The sequence below is a fragment of the Microtus ochrogaster genome, chromosome 2 (genome assembly GCF_000317375.1).
Source record: "Microtus ochrogaster isolate Prairie Vole_2 chromosome 2, MicOch1.0, whole genome shotgun sequence".
Taxonomy (NCBI): domain Eukaryota; kingdom Metazoa; phylum Chordata; class Mammalia; order Rodentia; family Cricetidae; genus Microtus; species Microtus ochrogaster.
In genome coordinates, this window is record NC_022010.1 from 47,279,428 (window position 1) to 47,301,496 (window position 22,069).

At 41.1% G+C, this 22,069-nt stretch overlaps 1 protein-coding gene across 3 annotated transcripts in view; it reads left to right on the forward strand.

Annotated features, from left to right (window-relative positions):
* The window catches only part of Tbc1d23 (TBC1 domain family member 23), a 54,575-nt gene that overhangs the window by 7,660 nt on the left and 24,846 nt on the right, over positions 1 to 22,069 (forward strand). For 2 of the 3 annotated variants that reach the window (XM_005344946.3, XM_005344947.2), the window contains exons 2-10: positions 4,213 to 4,324; positions 6,330 to 6,435; positions 7,128 to 7,332; positions 11,466 to 11,589; positions 14,786 to 14,910; positions 15,001 to 15,047; positions 15,361 to 15,464; positions 20,063 to 20,185; positions 21,254 to 21,346. In XM_005344946.3, the coding sequence (XP_005345003.1) occupies positions 4,213 to 4,324; positions 6,330 to 6,435; positions 7,128 to 7,332; positions 11,466 to 11,589; positions 14,786 to 14,910; positions 15,001 to 15,047; positions 15,361 to 15,464; positions 20,063 to 20,185; positions 21,254 to 21,346 (1,039 nt within the window). The remainder of the gene's footprint in view (positions 1 to 4,212; positions 4,325 to 6,329; positions 6,436 to 7,127; positions 7,333 to 11,465; positions 11,590 to 14,785; positions 14,911 to 15,000; positions 15,048 to 15,360; positions 15,465 to 20,062; positions 20,186 to 21,253; positions 21,347 to 22,069) is intronic. The other variant, XM_026786025.1, reaches the window with a different exon arrangement.

A 22,069-nucleotide genomic window follows, 5' to 3' on the forward strand; every position in this document is an offset into this window, starting at 1 on the left:
CACATACAATGTGCTGGGGCATGTGCACGAGCTCACATACAATGTGCTGTGGCATGTGCAGATGCTCACATACAATGTGCTGTGGCATGTGCACGAGCTCACATACAAGTAAATAGTAACTAAATGCAGAGGTGAGTAGGAAGGTGCTGAGGACTTTTGTCTTAGGAAGCATGGGGGGGGGAGTTAGCAGTTGGAGGTTACTGTTCCCGTGGAGAAGCTCTCCAGCAGTTTTGTCTGGAAAGCCTTGCAGTGAACACAGCTCAGCTTCACACATGCAACTATTGGAAGTTTCTCCCCTGGTCGTGTTTCTGTTGGAGGCATGTGTGTAATTTCAAGGCTGACCATTCTGCATAGGACAGCCAATAAGGGACTCGTCCCTGGGAGAGGTTAGTTACCGTTCGCCCAGCAGCCAGTTGTTCTTTAGTAGCAGGAAATTTCCCTTTTCCCTATTACATGTCCAGTGATACTGCGGTTTGTTCTTGTTTATGCAGCCATTTCTAGGAGAGGCTGTTTCACAGAATACTTCCTGGCTCTTGCAGTCTTCCACTCTCTTCCATGATGAGGGGTGACTGCTACATGTTTCTGTGAGTAGAAGATAACGTGTAGCATGCAGTAAGGAATTATGCTGGCCTAGCAAAGTGGCGGTAGTAGATTTTTCTGAGATCCATGACCTCACTAGTCCCAGGAAGCTGGCTGGGTTCTAGCTCCATGCATAATTTCCTGCCTGCTGAGTGGACTTTAAGTTCAATTAGACAGTCATTGGCATATGAGTGGCATTTATTGCGCCTTTATGGACAGCTTGTCGTTCTGGTCGTTGTCACGCTTCATAGGTATTGCGCCTGAGGAGGACTGTGTAGTTGCTTTCCTCTGTTGGAAGCTTCCATAGTATTTTCTGGAACCATGGAAGTTAGATGACAGGAAAGAGGCCTTTAGGTCAGATTGAGCTCAAATCATTCACGTCCCGTGTCTAAAGTGTGTAGTGTCCAGGGGAGGGAGAGGGAAATGGGAGGCGGTGGCGGGGAGGAGGCAGAAATCCTCAATAAATAAATAAATTAAAAAAAAATAAAAAAATAAAACTCCAAGAAAAAAAAAATAAAGTGTGTAGTGTCTTCAGCAATAGGGGCTCACCCTCAACTCTGCAGAGGCAACCAAGGCTAAACTGATAATCTTTATTGTTTTGGAAGTCATGTTTTTCATATGATTTATTGAGTGGCTTATTTAAAAACAATTATTTTTTTCCAGTTGGATGTACTGATCCTAGAAGCATTGGGAATGCATTTTAAGTTTGGAAGTGGATGTAGTTTATGCTTTTGCTCCTGTGCCGTTGTGTAGGTTTTTGTTCCTGTCTGATGGAAGAGGATCCAACTCAGTTAATAGCTGGTATATGAGCTAGTGTCTGCCTGGCTATGCTTCTAAAGCAGCTTGTCTTACAGTGCTTTGGCCACAAAACATTCAATGAGAGGAAATTTTATTACATTTAATTTTGGAGGTAGTTATTACTTTTCTTTCTGGGTTATTTTCTTTTTCTTTTTTTTTTTTTTTTTTTTTTTTTTTAGCAGGGTCTCACTTTGGCCTTGAACTTCCACAATCCTCTTCACAATCCTCTTTCCTTTCAGCCTCATGATTCCTGAGATCACAGGTTTGAAACCCTTTGATGGACTTTTATTTATATTTTGTAAGCATGTTATTGGTAGCTCATTGAAGCACCCTTTGTGTTCTAACATATGTTACAGTTTCAGAGTTACAGAGCCAGGAGGGAGGTGGTTCACTCATTATTTCCAGCCATAAGGCTTGGTATTTGCTGTGTCTTGAACTTGCATAAAGCCTGTACTTTACTATTTTGGGACCTTGTCTGCCTTTCTGGTATATTTGTACCAAGCTTTAGCTTTTAATGTGAGTTTGTAGTTTCATCTAGCCAAAGAAGACTGAAAAAACTACAGCCTGCCTGCCCAAACCTTGCCAGACCCAGTTAGACTTGTAGGCATTGCGTGTTCAAAGGCTGAGTCTTGAGTCTCTTTGGGGGCCAAGCGCTATGTGAAGTCCCCTCTCGGCTCCTCCTTTCCTACGGTCTTAGCTGCAGTCTTTGCAAGGCATTACTACAACAGGGACACGTGCTGGTGGGGTTTCGGGCCTGAAAGCTGAACCTCTGGCTTCCTCGAAAGACACCGTTGTTTTTAATTATTTAGGTTTGCGGCAGGTGTCTTTACTACTTTCAGTATAGTATTTTCTGGTCTCTATGGCACTTGCTTACAGTTGAGCTGCCACCATAGAAGGTGGTCCCCTTGGCACAGCATCACAGAGTCCAGCAGCAGCCACATTAAGAGGTGTGCTTGGACACTGCTATGACTCTGAAAGTCCTTGGAGGATAGGTGTTTTGACCAGACACTGGCTCTGTTGTCTGAAATAGTGAGGCATGTAGCAGAGCTATGTCAAAAAGAAAATGAGGTTTGGCACTAAGAAATTGGAAAAATTCTGGTTCATTTGTGTTATAGAATTCCATCTCAATAAAAGGATATTTTCCTCATTTCATTTGCACATTTGACAGCAAATGGTATTTATTCACCATGCACATATTGTCTTCTTAATTTCACAGTTAGAAACCACATTTCGAATTCTGATCGCCTGTCTCATACAGCCTGGTTAGCATGGGCTAGCTGTTCGCCAGTGTCCAGCGTGGGTTCGGACTCTTTGTGGAGACTCTGCACTTGACCAGTGCTTGTCTGTTGGTTGTGCCTGAGTGATTCCATTTCCATCTAGTTCCTTTGTTAAGGGAACAGCCTACTGAGTGTGTGCACTTAAATAGTGTCTGAGAACCGTGCCAGCATGGGGGGGTTGAGTTACTCAGAGTCACTGATTTTTCTTTAAAACTGCAGAAGTGAGACAGCATCCCAATTTCCTGATCTAGCAACCCTACCTTTCTTTTTAAGTTGCTTCAAGAATCCTAGAAATTGTGACTGAATCATGATCATGATTTTTACAGATTTTAATATATTTTAATCTATTAATCTATTAATATATTTTAATCTATGCTAAAATAGTAAGTGACTGAAACCTCAGCCTCTGAAATTCCTAGGGAATGGATTTAAATGGAATTTCTAGCTACAAAACAGCTTGTACCTTGTGGAAGTTCTTAACTGATCATCTTAATCATGCACAGTGGAAAGAAAATGAACTTTATTCTTTTTTCCTTGGACGTGGTAGATTGAGCACAACTGCCCCCTGCTTTGCATGATGGTATTTTGTTATTGTTCTTAATATTGTGCTGCTGACATTTCTGTAACACTTCTTGTAAGTCAGGCTCTGCTCTGGGAATACTTGTAGAATTATGTCCTAAGTAGTCCCGACTTCAGTGCTTGGGATTTCTTGGTGGGATTTCAGGCTTTCTCATTTTGCCACTGTTATACATAATGTTATGGGTGTGAATTTGGCATCCAGACTGCTAAAATTTGTCTCCTGACTTTGTTATCAGTCATTGCCATGAGATAATAACACATTAAACACAAGAATACTTATTTCCGATATCATAGATGGTTCCTTCAGTTGTCTCATAAATGTTCATAACCCACGTTTGCCTCTTTTCGCATCGTAACTGCACCGTGGTGAGGGTTAGAGAGAACATGTGTAGATTGGGATGGCTGTGTGCTCTGTAATCCCAGCCCTTGGAAGATGGAGGGAGGAGGAAGAGAAATTTAAGTTTCAGGCCAGCCTGGGGTAAATGAGATTCTTTCTAAACAATTAACGAACATATGTAGAACGTTAGAACAGCTCCTTGCACATGGGGAGCGCTGCATCAGGCCGTCCCCACTGTTGCGACTACATCGCTGTGATTTGTCTTCATGAGTGGACAGTGCTGTCAGCATGCTTGTGCCATCTACTTAACAGTTGCGATCAGTAATTCCTGGGAAGGCAGAACTCTATCCCTAAAGCAGAACGTATGGTTGCCGCATGCGCCTTGTGTTGCGTTCTGACTACAGAAAACCTTTTCTTCTGAGATGTAGCCTTTTGCAGGTCATCCTTACGAGTGCATCTTCTACAAGATGATTCAAGAGTAGTTTTAATGACCAGAACTCCTTTCCTTTCCTCTCCTCCCCTCCCCTCCCCTCCCCTCCCCTCCCTTCCTTTCCCTTTCCCTTCCCCTTTCCCTCCCTCCCTCTCTCCCTCCCTTCCTCCCTCCCCCCTTCTTTCTTTTCTTTTCTTTTTTTTTTTTTTTAGGGAAAAAGATCTTGAAGAAGCCCTGGAAGCAGGAGGTTGTGATCTTGAAACTTTGAGAAATATAATTCAAGGGAGACCACTGCCTGCTGAACTGAGGGCCCAGGTTTGGAAGGTAACTTGAAACTGATGGGTAAAATACAGTCACTTAGTAAACTTTTACTAATTGTAAACAGTCTGAAGAGACTGTTGAGGACTATGCTGCATCTAGAATTCGACCTGAGTAACTGACTAAAAGTATGCTTCTGAGCCAGGTGTAGTCACATACGCCTTTAACCCTGCCTGTGCTGGGAGGTAGAGACAGGCAGATCTCTGTGAGCCTGAGGCTCACCTGGTCTGTGTGGTGATTTCTAGACCAGCCAGGAAGATGAAATGAGACCATGTCTCAAAATAAATGTTTTTGTAGTGTTTCCTATACTTAATAATAATGTTTGCAGTGGTGATAGTTTTGTAGCCCTAGAAATGGCTGTAATCCTTATGTAGATTGTTAGCGAATAGTAACTAAGTGCAGAAACAAGCGTCAAGCAGTGGGAGGTTTAAAAAAGAAAGAATTGAATAAAGATGTTACATATTTTTTGAAACGTTGTAGGCATAAAGGATGAAATAGAAATCATTTACTGCCAACAGGTAGACCACACAATATCTAGGTGTGTGTCCTTTCCTTTTTCCTCATGTGCATATACATTTAACATAACATTATAAAGGCCTTATTGTAGGAATTTAAACACAGAATAGTGTTTATGCACGGTGAGTGCCGTATCAGGCATCAGCCATTCCTACTGCCGTGGATAAGTTACTGTGATTTGCTTTCGCGATTTCCCAGTGTGATCAACCTGCTTCTCCACCCTTTATTTAGCAGTTCCTCTAATCTGATAATGTTCGTGAAGCAGAATGTCCAGATGCTGTGTGTGCCTCGCCACTAAAAAGAACGGACACTTGTCAAGGACCTATCATGTATCTATAACTCAGCTTTAACTTTTGCCAGCATCCGACCAGCCTTGTTTGACTAGTGTTCTCCCTGTCCCTTCATCCTGGATTTTGTAAAGCAAACTAAAATGCTTCAAAATGAAATTCCTGAAAAATAGTTTTAGAGTAACTCTAAGACCAGCAGACCCAGATGAACAGTTCTTACTTTTTATCAGTGCATATTAACTGCACACTGATGGTGTCAGGGTTAATGGTTTTACATGTATGTACATAGCCACCTCCACCACCCACTTGTCCCTTCCTGTCTCGATGGTCCTGTTCCTCTTTGCAGTATGTCCTCTCTATTTTTTGTCTTTTTTTCCCCTTTTGAGGGGAGGTGATGCAGGTATCCTTATTATAGGAGCATGGGCAGTCTTAACCAGTGGCTGCACCCACTGAAGAAAATGTCTTTCCCTCTCTACCAATCATTAGCTGTCTTAAAGAAAAAAAGCAATTCTTTAATATCAAAATAATTTTTAAGTTGTCTTATAAAAGTATTTTTATAAGGGATTTGCTCAAATTCAAATCCTGGAAATACTGCTGATTGCATTTGGTTGTCTCTTGAGTCTGTTAATTAAGACAGTGGTAAGGTGCTTGCTTGCCCACCCTATGCTGGGCTTCTGGATTCACTTCCCAGCACTGCCACTAAAAAAAAATTAAAATGTGTGGTGGCCAGCCTGGTCTGCAGAGTGAATTCCAGGATAGCCAAGGCTATCCTGTCTCAAATAAATAAATAAATAAATAAATAAATAAATAAATAAATAAAATAGTTTTTACATGTACTTGAAAAAACTTACAAAATATCATCTCAATTCATTAAGAATTCTTTTTTATAATTTTAATTGTACATGGCATAGGTATATTTTTTTAATTGACAATATTATATTCTTAGTTTTTACATTTCAAAAAAAGTTGGCTTTAAATAAAGCTGGGTAATATTGTATAATTAATCCATTCTATCCACTGAACCAACATGAAGTGGGAAAGTAAGAGAGGAGCATTTCTGTCACGTGGTAGTGGTGACACTGGGTGGTGTTGCAGGCACGTAAGCTTGTAATTTGTTATTCCTAAATTTGTGCTTTCCTTAGTATAGCATGTTTTATAGGAAGGGGCAATAACAACGATGCTAGTTGTTTTTGATGTCTTTCTTCCAGATTGCTCTAAATGTTGCAGGAAAAGGCGATAGTTTGGCATCATGGGATGGTGTTTTAGACTTGCCCGAGCAGAACACTATTCATAAAGACTGCCTAGAGTTTATTGGTAAGTTTGATAACTGTGAAGAAAGTTATCTTGTTATAATTTGGGATATGTTGAATTTGTAAAATTCTTATAAATAGTTTGGCCCTTCTAGGAAAATCTTGAGATATATAATTTTGAGGAAGAGCCCAGTTTTACTGATCATTTTCTATTAATGATTTTTTTACACATTTACAGTTTTGTCATGTTCTTCATCTTGTTTCTCAATCTTTTTTTTTTTTTTTTTTTGGTTTTTCGAGACAGGGTTTCTCTGTGGCTTTGGAGCCTGTCCTGGCACTAGCTCTGTAGACCAGGCTGGTCTCGAACTCACAGAGATCCACCTGCCTCTGCCTCCCGAGTGCTGGGATTAAAGGCGTGCACCACCATCGCCCGGCTCTTGTTTCTCATATAATTGTAGGCCCACGTGATTACATGTAGTCTTCAGATAAAAAGATCGTTCTGAAAGTTTTGCAGATGCCAGCTATATCTAGAATTACTAGATATAGCTCATTGATAAAGCATTTACCTAGCTTATGCAAAGCCATGATTCTATTTCATTACTAGAAAAAGAACATTATGAGAAAAATACAGTCACAGTTTTACTGCTTTTATCATAGTTTAATAGACTCACACAGCGGTATTTGTGAACAGGTAGGGGCCTGGTCACTGAGCCTCTGTAGTTCCCTGATAACTTTAGGTTGATGCTTTATTTCTAGAGCAGCTCTCAGTGCCAGAGGAGAAGGCAGCAGAATTGCTTCTGGATATTGAATCTGTAATTACTTTTTACTGTAAGTCACGCAGTGTTAAATACAGCAGCTCGCTGAGCTGGACTCATCTCCTGAAGCCACTGGTGTGTCTCCAGTTGCCTCGCAGCGACCTATACAACTGCTTCTATGCCATCATGAATAAGTACATTCCCAGGTAAGCTATGGTTTGGCTGTAGTTATAAAAGTCCATTTTACTTTCAAATAAAGTTTGTTATATTTCTTTTGATGGTAAAGGAAAAGGGTCAGGCAGTTTTTGAGGTTGCTAGAGGTATAATTGCTGTTTGACTTATTTGAAAAAAATTATTATGTGTATGGGTGTTTTGCCTGCATGTATGTCTGTACCACATGAGTGCCTGGTGCCTGAGAAGGCCAGAATGGGTGTCCCATTTCTGAAACTGAATTTACAGATGGTTGTGAGCCTCCATATGGGTGCTGGGAATCGAACCTCCGTCCTCTGGAAGAATTGCCAATGCAGTTAAGTGCTGAGCCATTTCTCCAGCCCCTATTATAAAGAGTTTTATGGGATTCTTTTTATTAGGAAGTTGCACTACTAGAGTTTGTACTTGAAGCTTAACTTCACCTAAAAGTAAAAATAACGAGATTTTGTAAGTACTACTTTATGTGAGGAGCTAGGATTGCAGTTAGGAGCATAGTCTTGCATGTACAGGTGTTTGGCCTTTCTGCCTTATGGGAACATAGTCCGTCAAGCAAGCTGAAATGTGCAGAGTCTTGGGAAGGTGAAATATAGAATACTATAGGAATATTCTGTGGGTGATGTAATTTACCGTCAGTATCAAGGACGGCTTCCCCAGCCAAATGGTGTGTTAGCCAAGACGAGACAGATATGGAGCTGCTTTGCAGAAGGGGACATGGTGGTGAGGAGGGTGGGGAGGTCCTCAGAAGGCTGAATATTGTTGTAGTTCTGAGTGCTATGGTTCAGGTAGTCATATTTTCAGAGCCCAAAGAAATTTTAAATATAATCTCGTCCAGTGTCTTGGCTGTTCAACTGTGGATACTCATGGTGGAGACACATGCTCACACTGAGCTGTACTCCAGTCCCTTGTTGAGGTTTTTGATTTTGGTTTCACTGCTGGCTAATGATAATAAGTATCTTTTTATATGTTTTTTGATAATTTATCTTCTTGAGAGAAATGTTTAGTCAAAAAACAAATCTATAGACAAAAAATAAATCTAAAGCAGAACAAAAAGTTGATTCAGCCAGAAGTCCCAGGAGTTTAAGCACACTAGACCTGTTTGCACCTGTTTTTAAATTCCCCGGAGATTGTAGTCAGGACAGAGTGGTGAGCCTCTATGCTTCTTTGAACCTATACTTCTCTATATAAAGAAACTGGTTCCAAAGACACTGAAGGCGAAGACCAAGGTCATGGCAGAGACGGAATTGGGATCCCTGGTTAGGGACAGGCCTGCCACTCCGTCCCTGTCGGCTGCCTGTGATCTGTCACTTCTCATTTCATCTACAGCAAGGGACAAGATGTCCCAGCACTGTCTCTAAATCTCAGGCAGTGACAGGCATAGAGGAGGGGCTGTGTTGAGCTGTGTCACACCTCATCTTGTCACATCCTTCCTGTTCCTTTTTGTTTGGTTTTGGTTGTTGTTGTCATTATTTTTGAGACAGGATTTCTCTGTCTAACAGCCCTGGCTATTCTGGAACTCTCTTTGTAACCTAGACTGGCCTTGAACTCTTAGAGATCTGCCTACCTCTGCTCCCGAGTACTGGGATTAAAGGTGTGCACACACCCCCCCCCCAGCGGATAAATCCAATGTTAATGTATCATCTTACTACTGATTGGGAGGTAAGATGGGTAGAGCTGTATCAAGCACACACCCTTGTGGTTGGGAGGAACATTGCAGTGTGCAGCCCTTACATGAATTTTCTTTCAGTGGCTTCTTCCCAGCGATGCTCACTATTTTAAAAAATGAGACCTTATACCTCTGCCACTGCCCATGTTCCCTGTGTTCTTCCTGTCTCTCTGTTCCACCTTAGCATTTGATTGCTCTGCGTTTACCTAATGAGAAAGTATTCAGACTTAGGATTATTCTCCCCTGGATAAATCCAGTTCTCTCTGGGCCTTCTGTGTACTGCCATTTCTAATATCAAACGGGGTAGGCTGAAGGGTGGGCATGGGGCTGGAGAGATGGCTCAGTGAAGAGCACTGGCAGTTCATGTTCCCAGCACCCACATGGCAGCTTACAGCTGTCTTTAACTCTAGCTCCAGGAGATCTCACACCTTCTGCCCTCATCAGGCACTGCGTGAACATAGTACACAGACATACATTCAGGCAAAATGCTCAAACACATAAAAATAAATTTTCTAAATTAAAATAAAGCAAGCAGGCTGTGCTTGGTGACTTACCTGCAATCCCAGTGCTCGGGCGGAGTGACAGGAGGATTGCTGTGATTTCGAGGTGAGCTTGGACTGCATGGTCAATTCTAAGGCAGCCTGGACTGCAGAGTGAGACACTGTCTCAACAGACAAAGGAAAGTAACAAGACAGTGATAGTTGAAAGTCATAACAAACTATTGCATTAATGTAAAATATTATATTTACATACATAATTTTCTTTACTCTCTTTGAATAGTATTTTTATTTTTGTAGTGCTGAGAGTTGAACCTATGTCCTTACACATGTCCAGTATATGTTCTACACTGAACTGAACTCTCATCTCTAATGAGATGTTTAAAAATGTTCTTTAATGGTGCTTATTACTACTACATTTATTTCATTATTGTGTATGTATGTGTACACATGTGCATGCCACAGTGTGTGTGGGATTCAGAGGACAGTCTGTAGGAGTGGTTCCTGGAATTGAACTAAGGTCATAAAGCTTAGTGGTAAACACCTTTTCCTATTGAGGCATCTCACTGGCCCAAAAGATGCTTTCAGGTTAAAACTGTAATAATTATTAAGTAAACTGTTGTAAATTCTACTTTTTTCTTTGTTTCATTTTCTTTAAAGTTTACTTTTTAAGGCCGTGCCCCTGCAAAAATAGCTTGTTGAACTATGCTCTGAGCTTTACATATAGGAAGATGGTAGTATTGCTTAATGAACTAGGTGCCAGTTTCTGTGTTTAAGTCATAGTTCCACAATTTGTTATTGTTCTGTCTTAATAAACCTCTGGGCAAAACAGCCTTGGTCTTGGTGCTGTTTGTTTTTAGATACAGTGATTAGAAGTAACGTGGTCTCTTCTTCAGTCAGTAAGATCAAGCTGCTGAAAACCTGCTGTCTTGGATAGATAATTTCCCATGAAATAAATGCTCAGTTTTGAGGTGTTAATATATAAATGCACTAGCTAAAGCGTGATGACAGTAGCGTTGTCAAGTCTTCAGCACACAGTGGTTTCAATGGATGCTACCCAGATCAGAGACAGCATGAGGCCAGCCAGAAGCAACCCTGTCTCCTGAGCACTGAGCTAGCGTGTTGACCGGGCTATACCTGCTCTGATGGAGCATGGGTGGCGACCGTTTGAGTCGGGTTTGGGGTAGCTCCTGTGACCACCCTAGGCAGAGGAGCCTTCTTAAGGCTGACTGGATGAGAAGCTTCCTGAGTTAATAGCAGAGGCCACCGGGAATTCAGGCATCGGCACACATTTCTGTCATTTTGTAATCATTCTTCTTTTGAAGTATCTGCACAGGAATGTGACATTTCTTTTGGGAAAGGTCTTGTGATAATAAAATTCACAGAGTGTATATTAGGTGATTCACTTTGGAATGGTACAAGCTCAAGGCTTTCATCTTACAGAGCAGCTCTTTGATGCTGGGCACTTAGTACTTGTGGAATTTACTCTGGACATCTGGTATCCAGGCTGCTTTGATGGTCTCTCAGGCTCAGAGGTCATGTTCTGAAATGTCATCTTTCTGAAACGTGCTCTTCTCAGACTTGCACCTTTGCTGAAAGATGTTGCTCTGGATCTATAAACTGTGGTGCAGACTTGAAGCCCTCCAAGGAGTTTCTGCTCACTCAGGACCCTCTAGGTCTTTGGGTACCCTGCCTGTCTCACAGTAACCTAAATGCTAATTTTAGTGATCCCCGAGGTCCTCTCACTTGAGGGCTGCTGGGTTTGTCTGGAAACCTCCCTCAAGTGGCTGCATCTCAGCCATAATTATGGCAGGTTTTTTGGCGGATGTCCTGCCTGGCTCTCAGGAGGACTTGCTGGGAATGCTGGGGTTCTCCAAGGGTGAAAAGAGGAAGTGGGTGTTTCAGGACTGGATAGTGGTGTGATCATGTCTGACCTAGTAATGAGAAACTTCGCTTCTCTTTTTCGTAGGGATTGTTCCCTGAAGGGGAGGCCATTTCATCTCTTCCGATTGCTCATCCAGTACCATGAGCCTGAGCTCTGCTCTTTTCTTGACACAAAGAAAATCACTCCAGACTCCTATGCACTCAACTGGGTAATAAAGTGAAAGTAGGAACATTTAATGAAAAATAGTTTATATAGAACTGTACTTAGAGGCGGGAGAATTGGGTTCAGGGCTAGGCTGGGCTACATAGTAAAATGCTGAGTTCCCCTCCTCCAAAAGACAACATTAGTCTTTTGTTATTTTACATATATATATATCAATGATATTATATATATAAGTGAATATTATGTATTTATATGCTTATATATAATATAGGATCAAGGCTAATTTCTATTGTTGTAAATACATATATTTATAAATATGTATGTATATATGAGTTCTGCTTAAAATTTTAAGTGTTGAAACTGTTAACAGTGTATATATGAATTGGCAAACAATCATGAGGAAAGCTAAAATCACCAAATGGTTGTTATAAAAGAGTATAAAGCACAGCTGTGTGCTTTCCCTTTGTATTTATATTTTCAGTGGGATGTCTCTTTCTAGATCTCATGGTTTCTCAGATCTTTGAGTCTCAGAACCCAATATGCTCTTAGAAGTTTTTGATGAGCCATTGTTCATATGAATTATGTTGATTAGAAGGTAAAACTAAGGAATTTTAATATGTTTTTAGTTTATCTAAAAGTAATGCTAAACCTATTATATACTAACATAATTAGCCTACCTTACAATGAAAAATGACTACATTTCCCAAAGAAAGTAGTGAGAATGATGCAATTATTTTATATTTTCATGTTTCATTATTGTTCACTTAAATGAAAGGCAGATGGGTTCACATAACTGCTTCTAAATTTATTCGGTCTGTAATGTTATCTTGTAGTCTGAGAATTCTGCTCATTCATGAGGAAAAGAATGTGAAATAGGCAAGTAAAAGTATTATAGATCTTATATTTTGGCTGTGAGCCTAGTTTTTAGCGGCTGAGCCATCTCTCCAGTCCAGCAAGTAAGTCTTAAGAATTTTGTGAAATAGTGGTGAGTTATGGATTTCCCACTACAGAATCTTGGGGCTTTTAGGATCATCAGCTCATACTCCAGGAGTGCTCTACTGGGCTGACATGAGAATACTCCTCCAGCATTGGTTGAGTGTTAGGAGACTGCAGAGGAGCTGAGCATATCGCTTGATCATTCTTATCTCCATTTCCTTAGGGACCTTCCCATCTGCCCTTGGTAACTGTGTGAGCCTAGACAGGTGGCTCAGTGCTCTGGTGTCTTTATCTGTAAAATGGGAATAATAGTATACTAATGTCTCAGGAGTCGATGGGATGCACTTAGAAATCACAAGTGGTAATTGGAGCGTCCTAACTAGTTTCATTACCAGACAAATCCCAGTAGCCTCTTCCTCAGTTCTCTTGGCCAGTTTTGTCACTTTGAGTTAAAATAACAAAATTCCTATAAAACTGTAGTATCCCTCAATTTATATGTTGCGATTAAACCTATTCATTTTTGTTAAAATAAGGAATTATTTCTTTTTTTCTTTTTCTTTTCTTTGGTTTTTCAAGATAGGGTTTCTCTGTAGCTTTGGAGCCTATCCTGGAACTAACTCTTGTAGACTAGGCTGGCCTCGAACTCACAGAGATCTGCCTGCCTCTGGAATTAAAGGCGTGTGCCACCACCACCCGACTAGAAATTATTTCCTAATCATTTTAATGATTAATGTTGATCTCTGCCTAGGACATGACTTTTCCATTTCAGAACTGTACATTAGTACTCTGTTGTTTTAGGGGGTTTAAAATATGTGTTAAGACAACAAAGTTCCCTCTAGCTGGTCTGCCAGAGGGCTTGTCTTTGCTGTTAGTGTCATGTTCGTGAAAGGCAAGGTGTTTTGTTGTTTTTCCATGAGATAAGGTACTTGTTACCTCAGAACCCATGACTGCAGAGTTGAACAGTGAAAGTATTTTTGCAGCAGCATTTTTATGCTTTAAAGCCTTCTGGCTAGCTACTCAGACATGGGCTGTGGGCCGAGCACCACAGCTCAGCTCTGTGAACTTCTGACAGTTACGTCATCCCAGTCTAGTCCTTGTCTGGGGAGAGAAGCCTGCTGTTAAGGCCTCTGTGAGAACTAAAGGTAATTAATGAACAATACATAATGATAGCTTAGTGCCTCATACAAAGTCTCTACCACATATCTATGTTCTTTTAGTCTTGGGATACTTTAAATATAGTCCTTTAGATGTTGCTGTTTCTGGTCTAAGGAAAACTGAATAGCTAGTGAAACTAGATCTTCCTGTGCTTTCAACACAACTAGGTGGCAGAGAAAAATTATAAATTAGTAACTTCTTTTACTTGAAATACAAAACCCAGAGAGCCTAGAAATCTATAAGAAAATGGAAAAGTTTGCACTTTGTCTCTGATATTTCGGAGATTTATTATAAGCCAGCTTTGGGAGCAGCTGACATTGTACTGAGTTGAGGTTTCACTAGAACCCTTAAGCTGCTGTGCCCAGTCCTCTCAAGTGCTTTCCAGACTGAATGCTTTCTGTAATCAGTGATAATGTAACCGGTAGTACTGTAACCGGTAGTACTGTAACCAGTAGTAATGTAACCAGTAATAATGTAACCAGTAGTAACGTAACCAGTAGTAATGTATCCAGTAGTAACGTAACCAGTAGTACAGTAGTAACGTAACCAGTAGTAACGTAACCAGTAGTAATGTAAGCAGTAGTAACATAACCAGTAGTAATGTAACGTAACCAGTAGTAATGTATCCAGTAGTAATGTAACCAGTAGTAACGTAACCAGTAGTAACGTAACCAGTAGTAACGTAACCAGTAGTAACGTAAGCAGTAGTAACGTAACCAGTAGTAATGTAACCAGTAGTAATGTAACCAGTAGTAATGTAACCAGTAGTAACGTAACCAGTAGTAACTCCCCTTAGAAGCTCTGGATACCACTCAGAATGCCATGGCAGAGATAGATCTTGATCACTCTAAAAGTTAGGTTAATCATCTCTTCTCAGCCCTGGAGAATAGAAGTATTCTTTTGTGTTATTTGTTTTTTTTTCAACAACAAGTAAAAATAGAAGCTTTAATGAGGTTAAATGGCACGCCTTCCGTCACACAGCTAGTTAGGTGACCCAGTGTTCTGCCTTTGGGTTTCATATGCTAAGGTTAAGGTAAGCATCACGTGCCAGGCGCAGAGGGTTTGCTATGATGTCACTGTCTAGTTTGCTGCACTAACTTGACAAGGCCGAGTCAGCTCCAGTGGTTTATGTCTCTCTCTCCTGACTGTAGCTTGGGAGCCTTTTTGCACATTACTGTTCCATTGAAGTCACCCAGGCGATATGGGATGGATATCTACAGCAAGCAGATCCATTTTTTATTTATTTCTTGATGTTAATTATCCTTGTTAATACAAAGTAAGTATCACATGTGTTATTCTTTTTTTTTTTCAACTTTTAATACAGTTCTTTCCTGTTAACTCAAGTTCACTTGGTTCCTTTTTACAGAGAAGTTATTTCAGCACAAGAGTCTGACAGCAAAGAAGACGTTATCCGTAAGTAGTGTAAAATAATGCTTGAGGTCATGTGATCTGCCTCTAACTCAGTTACCTCATCCAGAGTGTTACAAGATGGATGTGGCGGCGTTCTGAGGTTCCGTTTAGGTCCCCTGTTCTCAAACACAGGCCCTGGGCCCAGCTCCCAGCATTGTGTAAAGAGTGGAAACAAGTCTTCAGAGAGTCGCTGCTGAGATTGTTTTATATGTTGCTTACGTTGAAACTGTTTTAGCTTTAAACTTAATCAGTGCTGGTTACTATATTTTTCATAAATAATTGATTAATTATTGGCATGTCTATAAATACATTTCAGACTTCTTGGAGAATACTCCATCCAGCTTGAATCTGGAAGACATAGAAGACCTCTTCTCTCTGGCTCAGTATTACTGTAGTAAAACACCAGCTTCTTTTAGGAAGGTAAAAGATGAGGAACGGCAAACTGGTCTGAGTTGGATGTTTTGTGTTCTTTTGTTTAAAATGTCTTCACGTTAGTTAAACTATTTCAGTTATGGTTCTTTTCTACTTTTTCAAAAATGTATTGGTTTGTTTTGTGATCTTTCACTGTGGATTGTCTCCCTAGTAGATAATAGACAGTTGTGTCAGCTGTCGACATGACTTCTGCTCAATGGCGTGGTTAGCAGGAAGGTTTTCATTGTACACATGAGAGAGAGAGAGCAGCCAGAGACATCTGGAAGGGCCCAGAGCAGAGAGGAGATAGCAGAAGGAACATGGCCAGCAGAGTAGCCCTAGACCTGGCCGTGAAAGAAGCATCAGCAGAATGGAGAGAGGTGGGCATAGAGAGAAGAGTGTGGGAGAGTAGAAAAGCCCAGAACCCACCCACCCACACACACACACACACACACACACGCACACACACACACACGCACACACACGCACACGCGCACACACACGCACACGCACACACGGAGGGTGGGAGGGAGGGAGAGACAGAGAGCAGAGAGGAAGGTGAAGACAGACAGGGGAGGACAGAGAACGGGTGTAGCTGAAGTAGCAGGCTTATAAGGAGAATGAGTACCTGGGGAGGGTTGCTCCTGAGTGAGAAGAAGCTTAGGGTAAGGGAGGGGTGGGAAGGACTAGGGTGCTAGCATGGACTCTGAAATGTGTACCAGGTGCTTGTGATACTGAGGAGCCTGGAGGCCAGCACGCATTTTAGTAGCTAATAGCACCACAGACGTCATTTGTGGGAAATATCTCCTTTGGTAGAGGGCAACAGGCTTCACAGGTTCCTGGGGGGATGCTGGCTTCTGTCTAAGTGCCAGAATTTGGGGGAATGGAATTTCCTTTAGACTTGACAAAAATAATAGCAGGAAGCATCTTGCCTTTGTTCTGTTTCTTTGTTGATTTCTAGTCATGTGGAGATTATTTCCTAAGTTAGTGCTTTTGTAACTTGAGAAATTCAAAGATCCAGTGGTGGGTGTATAGTTAAGTCTGCTTTATGTGGAGTTGATCCATGGGTGACCATAGATATGCAGAACTGTCTTATGGGGTCACTTTACTGTAAAGACACACACGTATAGAACTAAATGTATAAATACAACCTGGTCAGGTCATATAATGTTATGTGCATGTATGTGTTTTCAGGGCTGACCACGTGGTCTTAGATAACTAATGGGTGTTCTCCTCCCACACTCGAGATTCCTTAATTGTCTGTAGTTCTTTCTGAGTTGAGACCGCGTGAGCTTTCTACCCTCCCATGTTAGCATGTCTATTGGTGTCTTGTTCAGGTCGTGTTTAGGCAGTTGTGTTGGTGAAACTTCATGGGTGTAGCTTCTGATATTTCTAGGAAACATATTGTCACAGCAAACTTTCTGTGCACCTGGGTCCTCCCAGTTTTTCTTTCTGGGCCCCAGGCAGCCACGCCTTAACTAGATGTGATTGGTTGACAGAGTTTCCCCATCAAGTTCCCTTTCATTCTGTGGCCTTATTCTTCAATCAGTTAATTGTTTCTTTAGCTGTGCAGAGCTTTTAGTTTATGAAATCCACCTGTCAGTTGTTGCTCAACTCTTAGGCAAATGAAGCCCCCATTCAGGAAGCTTTTTTGTGCACCTGTGTTTTCTTCTGGCATAGGTTTCAGTCAGGTCTTTGATACATTTGGAGTTAGGGTTTTTTTTTTTAAAGATTTAGTTATTATATGTACAATATTCTCCTGCCTGCACATCTCCATGCCAGAAGAGGGCACCAGATCTCATTGCAGATGGTTATGAGCCACCATGTGGTTGCTGGTAATTGAACTCAGGACCTTTGGAAGAGCACCCAGTGCTCTTAACCTCTGAGCCATCTCTCCAGCCCCTGGAGTTAGTTTTTATGCAAGGTAATAGATAGAATTAAATTCTTCTGCGTGTTTTCCCAGGATCATTTATCCATTATACTATTTGCTAAACATACTTTCCTTCTTCAACGTATGTTTTTAGCATCTTTGTGAATTCTAATTGGCTGAGGCTACATGTACTCATATTTGGGTCTTTAGTTTTGTTCCCTTGGTCTACGTGTTTGTTTGTTTTACCGGTACCATATTGTTTGTATTTTGTGACTTCTAACATATCGAGATCTGGGATGGTAATCCCTTCAGCATTGTTCTCTTTGCTCAGGATGGTTTTCACTATCCAGGGCCTTTTGTGGTTCCATATGAATTTTAGAATAGGTTTTCTATTCTGTGAAGAATGAAATGGGAATTCTGAATGTGTTGAATCTGTAAACGGCTTTTGGTAGAATGGTCATTTTCATAACATTCAGTCCGTGAGCATTTGACGTCTTTCCGTTTTCTAGTGTCTTTCTCTCTTTCTTTAGAGGTTTCTGATTTTCCTTATAGAAGGCTTTCATTTCCTTGGCTAGGTTTGTTCATAGGTATTTTCTTGATGTTGTAGTGAATGAGAGTGTGTCTGTGATCTTCTTTTCTCTGATTGTTTGTGGGAGTCTCTGCAACCGCCACATCCAGCAGAGTAATGATCTGTGGGAGGCAAAAAGGCAGTTCGGTTCAGCACTACTCAGTAGCCAATGGTGGTGCAAAGTTCAGGAGTCTGGCACCCATAGTTTATTTTAAGTATATTTAAACACAGCACAATTTGGTGAAAAATTTTTCTGGTGATAATTAACTCAATCATGTGCACGCTAAACCTTAAGATGTGTCCGCATCAAATCTCTTTGTAAAGTACATGTGATACCTTCCATAAAGGTGGGGTTCATAGATGGACTACACGTGATACCTTCCATAGAGATGGGGTCTATAAATTGTCTACATGTGACACTTCCTATAGATATGGGGTCTATAGATTGTCTACATGTGACACCTTCTATAGAGATGGGGTCTATAGATTGACTACATGTGACACCTCCTATAGAGATGGGGTCTGTAGATTGTCTACATGTGACACCTCCTATAGAGATGGGGTCTATAAGATTGTCTACATGTGACACCTTCCATAGAGATGGGGTCTATAGATTGTCTACATGTGACACCTTCCATAGAGATGGGGTTTATAGATTGACTACATGTGGTACCTTCCATAAAGATGGGTTCCATAGAATGGCAAACTCACTGTAAAGGTCTGGGGAGGATCCAGTGTGGTTTCATTCATACAGATAGTGCGGAGGTCACCTAGGCTGCTAACCACCTCCTCTTCCAGCTTTCTGGGGGAAAACAGGTCCATCCATCTCTCCTCAACAAGATGTCTGATAACATTCCTGGTTCCCCTAGTGCTTATCTGTGAGCACAGGAGACTCTGAGCCTCTTACATTTGTTGTTGATGTATGGAAAAACTACTGATTTGTGCAGGGAGATTCTGTATCCGTGCATGTTGATGAATTTGCTTAACATTTTAGAAGTCTTCTGGTAGAATTTTGGGGATCTCTTATGTATGTTATCTGCAAATAGGAATGATTTGACTTCTTTCCTGTTTGTATCCCTTTAGTTTCCTTCTCTTACATTGCTCCAATGGTGCTTTGAGCAGTAAATTTTGCTTAGTTGGGCCAGGGATCTGTCTATCTTCTTTATCTTCACAAAGAACCAACTCTTAGATTCACTGTTTCTTTGTATTTTTTTTATTTCTGTTTCATTCATTTCTGCTCTGATTTTTAAAAATAATTTCTTGCTAATTACTGGGTTTGGGTTTAGTTTGTTTTTGTTTTTCTAAATTTTTAAATAGCATAATTAAGTCATTTATATTTGCTCTTTCTCATTTTTAATATAGGCAGTTAGAATTATAAATTTCCCTCATAGGATTCTGTTCACTGTGTCTCAGAGGTTGTTATATTGTGTTTTCATGGAATTTCTTATTTCTTTTTTTTCCCAACATTTATTTATTTAATATTCTGTCTGTGTGTATGTCTGCAGGCCAGAAGAGGGCACCAGACCTCATTACAGATGGTTGTGAGCCACCATGTGGTTGCCGGGAATTGAACTCAGGACCTTTGGAAGAGCAGGCAATGCTCTTAACCACTGAGCCATCTCTCCAGCCCCTCTTATTTCTTTTTTGATTTCTTCCTTGACCCACTCATCATTGCACTCTTTTCCCCATGCTGGGGTTCAAGCCCACAGCCTTTCTTACCCTCTTTTGGACAGGTTTTGCTTTATAGCCTGACTAGCCTGGTACTTGCCATGTAGCCTAGACTGCTCTGTAATTGATGCACTACTCCTGTCTCACCTTCCCAATTAAGACTGTGCGCTATAATACCAGGCAAATCCAGTGTCCTGAGATACTGGGTAAGCTCATTCTACTCCTGACTTCTTCAGCCCCAACAGTTAATAGTTAATGTGGGTATTGGTATATAACTGGGTGGAATTATTTTTCTTAGTCTTTTATTTTGTGTGATAATTTTGACTGTGATATACACACACCCAGAGTAAATTTTGAGATTATATGATGCTAACTTTTTAAAAGTCAATTAGACTCAGGTAGTAACAGTTATTTTACATTTTGTCATAGTTTAATAAAGATAATTTTAGGAAGAACATTTTGATTTTTCTTTGTAATGTTTACAGTTTTCTCTTTGTGTAGGATAATCATCATCTCTTTGGTAGTTCACTGTTGGCAATCAAGGATGATGAGGCAGATCTGAGCCAAGCTCTGTGTCTGGCAGTTTCAGTGTCAGAGATCCTTCAAGCAAACCAGCTGCAAAGGGTGAGCAAAGCAGACCCACCTGGCAGGAGCTGTGTCCTTCAGTGTGAGGAGCCGGGGCTGCCATTTACAGCTAAGTGTTAGCGTGCACTTTGTATGCTCAAGGCACCGGGGTCAGTACCTGCCACCGAAAAGAATAATCAACATTCCCACTAATTAATTTACCATCACGTTGCCTTTGTAGCTAAGTATGCTACAAATGGCTTGTGCGTTACTTTGATTGCCAACAATTATTATTGTCTCTTGACACCATGCTTTAACAGCAAATGAACATGGCATTGTATGAAGAACTTAAGGGGTGGACACAGCCTTTGACTGTTAAATCCTGGGCAGTTACACAGCTTGTTGAATTATGATTTAATACCATAAAACAAGAAAAAGAGAATTATGAAAATGTCATGATTTCCTATCATGTTTTTCATAAGACTATGAGTCAGTTTTATGAGTGAGCTTTCTGGGTATGTGCCGAAATGATAGGGCCATGGCTAAGCTGTGCAATATGTGCTTGTTTCCAAGACTGTGCCTGGAAGAGCTCACCTGCGAGAAGATGGGGCTTTATAGCACTTAGAGTTAAACTTCTTACTGTACTTTTGTAAAAGTCACTCACATTCCTCTGTTCATAAGTACCATTAAACAGAAAATAAAGTCCAGGTTAAAAAGACTCATATGAACCCAGCTCCTCCATATACAAGAAAAACCGTTTAGTTCTTTGAATTGAATTGCTGGCAAGTTTGTGGGCCTGAAAATAAGTTTATTTAGCATTGTGTTTAAGATAGTAAAAAGTGTTGATTTCCAATATATTTAGTATTTCAGCTCAAATTGCCATACTCTTGCCACTTATGGAGACTTCCATGCTCTATACATAAAAAAGTGTTAACTATTTAAAACAGATACAAGTATTTAGGTCCCCAAAGTTACTTTTGTGTCTATACAAATTGGGTCCTCCTAATTCCCTGTGAGAGCCATTTACAAAACAACTTGTTCCCCATCTTTTGGTTTCTTTTTACTGTTCTGTCATGTGATGTGAACTTCATATCAATTCCAAAGTGCCAAGTGTTGTTTCCCTTTCAGGAAGGAGTGCGGTTCTTTGTGGTGGACTGTCGTCCTGCCGAACAGTACAACGCTGGACACTTGTCCACCGCCTTCCACTTAGACTCAGACCTGGTCAGTACAAGCACAGAGCAAGTGCTCTGTAGGAGACAGCGTGGCTTTCCCTTTGGCTCATAGCTAGATTTACATGACCCAGTGGGGATGCTTCATTTTGTTTAGAGTCTGCCCTGTGGATAGGGCTAGAGTCCCCTTTCCTGCTAGGGTCAGTGTCGTCATACAGAGGCAGTGACAGCTGTTAACTGTGGCTCACTGTTCCTCCCATTGTTATGTCAGTGAATTCTGCATTCACTGTGAGCTGTCTCACAGGTAGATCACTTTGCATTATGCCTTGAGTCTAGTAAGTACTGTAGAAATATGAGGTCTTAGTGTAATTGGATAAGACTCCTAGACGGTTTTGCTGGAAGCCGTTTTCAGAGTTTATGTGTGTAACAAGCTGATTTGCAGGCACACTGGTTACTGCCATGTATGTGCTCATCTGTTAGAGTCGCTGTCCTGGGGTGATTTCTGTTGGAGGGTGCCTAAAGTGAATATGGTCGTAAGAGATGCTTAGAACTCTTGAGACTGGCACCATGTAAGCCCCTCTGAGGCTGTCAGAGCCTCAGAGGTGCAGAACAGACAGAGGAATAGGAAGGCACCCTCCACCCCCCCCAGCCACCACCACCACCGCCGCCTATTCACTCCCTCATCTTGTCTGGAAATGTTGGACCTGGGGCCAGGGGATGTGTAAGGACAGGTGGTACTGAGGATGTGTAAGGACAGGTGGTACTGAGGATGTGT